Genomic DNA, 2,996 nt, shown 5'->3' with positions numbered 1-2,996 from the left:
GCCTAGGCAGTTTGGATGCTCACCTTACTAGACTGGATGGAGGTGGATGCTCCTCAGACTTCCCACAGGGCAGAGAACCCTGATTGCTCTTTGGGCTGACAAGGGAGGGGAACTTGATTGGGGGAGGGGGAGGGAAAGGGGAGGCGGAGGTGGGGAAGAGACAGAAATCTTTAATAAATTAAAAAAATTTAATAATAATAATAATAAAAAAAGATCTCTTAGTGCCTCAACCATAAGCGATTGCAAGCCTCTGAATATGGGAGCTGGGACCTGAACTCAGATCCTCTGCAAGAACAGCAAGAACTTTTAGCCTGTGACATGGCTCTCCAGGCCCTCCCTGAACAATGCTTTAAATTGTTTTTCTAGAAAGTGCCCTTTTGGATGTGTGCGGCAGTGTGTGTGTGTGTGTGTGTGTGTGTGTGTGTGTATATGCATGACTAGAAAGTGCCCTCTCGGAAGTGTGCAGCGACAGAGATGTACACTTGATTTGTGTGCGTGTGCATGAAAGGTATATGAAGCTATTGTTTGTAAGGTCACTTGTTCACAGCGTTCATTTTCCCCAGGTGTGATGGGACACACACACCTTTGATCCCAGCACTTGAGAGAAAGAGAGAGACAGGTGAATCTGAGTTTGCAGCCAACCTGGTTGACAAGGCGAGTTTCAGGCCAGTTCTAGACCTAAGTAGTAAGACCCTGCTAAAAAACAAAGTGAACTAAAACAAAACCCCAACAAAACAAAAAGTCACATTAACAAAAAACCGACGAAAAAATGCTGAGGTGCATTTCCAGCAAACGATGAGAATGAATGACAAAAGAAGAGATTTTATTGTTGCACGGGGAGTAGAAAGAACCAGACACTCTCAGACTTTGGTGGCCTTTGTCCCTCTGGTCTCTTCACATCTGGAGAGCCCTGGGCAAGAAGCTGGCCTGTGCCCAGTCCACAGAGGGTACTCGCGTCACCCCACACCGCGTCTGTGGTCAGCTGCCCGGAGAGGTGTGTACCTAGAGCCTCCGTGGTCCCCTGGCAGGTCTTGTGTGCAAGTCCCTGACTCCAAATGGGGTAGGGGAGTGCGGTGAGGAGCCCTGGCCCTGGGCTTGACAGGTAGAGAAGAGCTGATGTCATCATCTAAGTGTGGTGCATTGACTTCTAGGGATGGCAGGACCAAGATCGAGGTGTCACCAGCCCCCAGAATGTTGTCTGTGACACAGAAAGGTGGATTGTGAGTGAGGTCATTTTTGGTGACACACATTATGAATCTAAAACGTGAGTTCCCTTCCCCTAGCCTTGCCCTGTCTCTGACCACAGCTTATAGAATCAGAGCTTGCCTTACCTGGGGCAAGGGACAGTGTCGCCGAGCATACCACTCCTGGCAGTACAGGCTGACCTGGATGCCCTGACCCAGAAAGAGCAAGGTCCACATCAGGACGTTCCAGGCTGGACCCGTGTGCCTGTCGTTCATGGTGAAGTTCAGAAGCCCTAGGCCAGGAAACGGCTTGTCAGTTCAGCTCCACATCCCTGTGTCTTTTCTCCTTTTGCCTCCCATGCTAGGGGTTAGGAAGTGATTTACCAGAAAGGAAACCCGTGCTCCCCAGACAAGATCTTGGACCACGGGACTGGGGGAATTTCAGTTTGCCCTCACTTCTTGAATCTTATGCTGTATTTCCCAGACATACCAAGGTTTCCCCATTCCCTCCACATCCTTTGACCAAATGCTTCTCTGTAGCCAGAAACCTTTCCCCTAGTCCCTCTGGATGTGCCTACTGCTTCCTGAGGTCACTCAGACCCGGCAGACCCCAGAAGACCTGAGGGTGGCCGGAGCAGGCAGGCCTCCACCCACTCCCAACCAGCAGCCTCCCGGCTCTGGATCAGAGGTTACGCTCACCCCCGAATACAAGGAAGAGCATCAGCATGACGGGATAGAAGAACCCCAGGACGAAGCAGAAGATGTACTCGTGCACAATCGCAGACATCAGGAACACTCCCAGCATGGCCGCCCTACGGGACCGCCTGCCCAGAAGCTGGTGGGCAAGAAAGAGAATGAGTGGCCGGGCGATGGTGGCGCACGCCTTTAATCCCAGCACTCGGGAGGCAGAGGCAGGCGGATCTCTGTGAGTTCGAGACCAGCCTGGTATACAGAGCTAGTTCCAGGACAGGCTCCAAAGCCACAGAGAAACACTGTCTCGAAAAACAAAACAAAAAAAAACAACAACAACAACAAAAAAAAAGAGCGAGAGAGAGAGAGAGAATGAGTGCGTTTCTCGCCGTACCGTCTCTCTCTCTCTCCAAGAAGCCGGGAAGGAGTGGGGTTAAATGGAGAGAAAGTGGCGTTTGGGGTCAGAGAGTCCATACTACTCTTATTGAAGGGCATAGTTCTAATCTGTTGATCCTAAGTTGCGATTTTATTGGTTTGGGGTTTTTTTTCTTATTTATTTATTTATTTATTATGTATACAATATTCTGTCAGTGTGTATGTCTGCAAGCCAGAAGAGGGCACCAGACCTCATTACAGATGGTTGTGAGCCACCATGTGGTTGCCGGGACTTGAACTCAGGACCTTTGGAAGAGCAGGCAATGCTCTTAACCACTGAGCCATCTCTCCAGCCCCGGTTTGGGGGGTTTTGTTTTTTGTATTTTGACAGGGTTGGAGACATTTGCCTTACACATGCTAGGAAGGTGCTCTATTATTAAGATATGTCCCCAGCCTTTATTAGTACTAATATTATTATTTGGTTTTGTTTGTTTTTTGAGACAGAGTCTCTCTTTATAGTCCTAACTGTCCTGGAACTCCACAAGTAGCCCAGGCTGGCCTTGAGTTCACAGAGATCCTCCTGCCTCTGCCTCCTGAGTGCTGGGCTTAAAGGCGTGCGCCACCATACCTGTCCTCCAACCTTAATTTTTTGTGCATGCATGTTCATGTTTTGTGTACAAGTGCACATTGCCTGAGTGGGCAGGCCAGAGGATAATGTTGTTACTTGGGGGCCTTTTGTGTTTTTTT

At 49.4% G+C, this 2,996-nt stretch overlaps 1 protein-coding gene across 2 annotated transcripts in view; it reads right to left on the bottom strand.

Moving 5' to 3' along the window:
* Positions 1-802: 802 nt before the first annotated feature.
* The window catches only part of Soat2 (sterol O-acyltransferase 2), a 16,030-nt gene continuing 13,836 nt past the window's right edge, over positions 803-2,996 (bottom strand). For both annotated transcript variants that reach the window (XM_050130629.1, XM_050130630.1), the window contains 3 exons: positions 1,884-2,019; positions 1,332-1,477; positions 803-1,198 (listed from right to left, as the gene is read on the bottom strand). In XM_050130629.1, the coding sequence (XP_049986586.1) occupies positions 1,148-1,198; positions 1,332-1,477; positions 1,884-2,019 (333 nt within the window). In that variant the 3' untranslated portion in view covers positions 803-1,147. The remainder of the gene's footprint in view (positions 1,199-1,331; positions 1,478-1,883; positions 2,020-2,996) is intronic.

This window comes from Alexandromys fortis, unplaced genomic scaffold, assembly GCF_014885135.2.
Source record: "Alexandromys fortis isolate MF-2015 unplaced genomic scaffold, M_Fortis_MF-2015_v1.1 scaffold_348, whole genome shotgun sequence".
NCBI classification, from domain to species: domain Eukaryota; kingdom Metazoa; phylum Chordata; class Mammalia; order Rodentia; family Cricetidae; genus Alexandromys; species Alexandromys fortis.
This window is presented reverse-complemented; position numbering and strand designations above follow the sequence as displayed.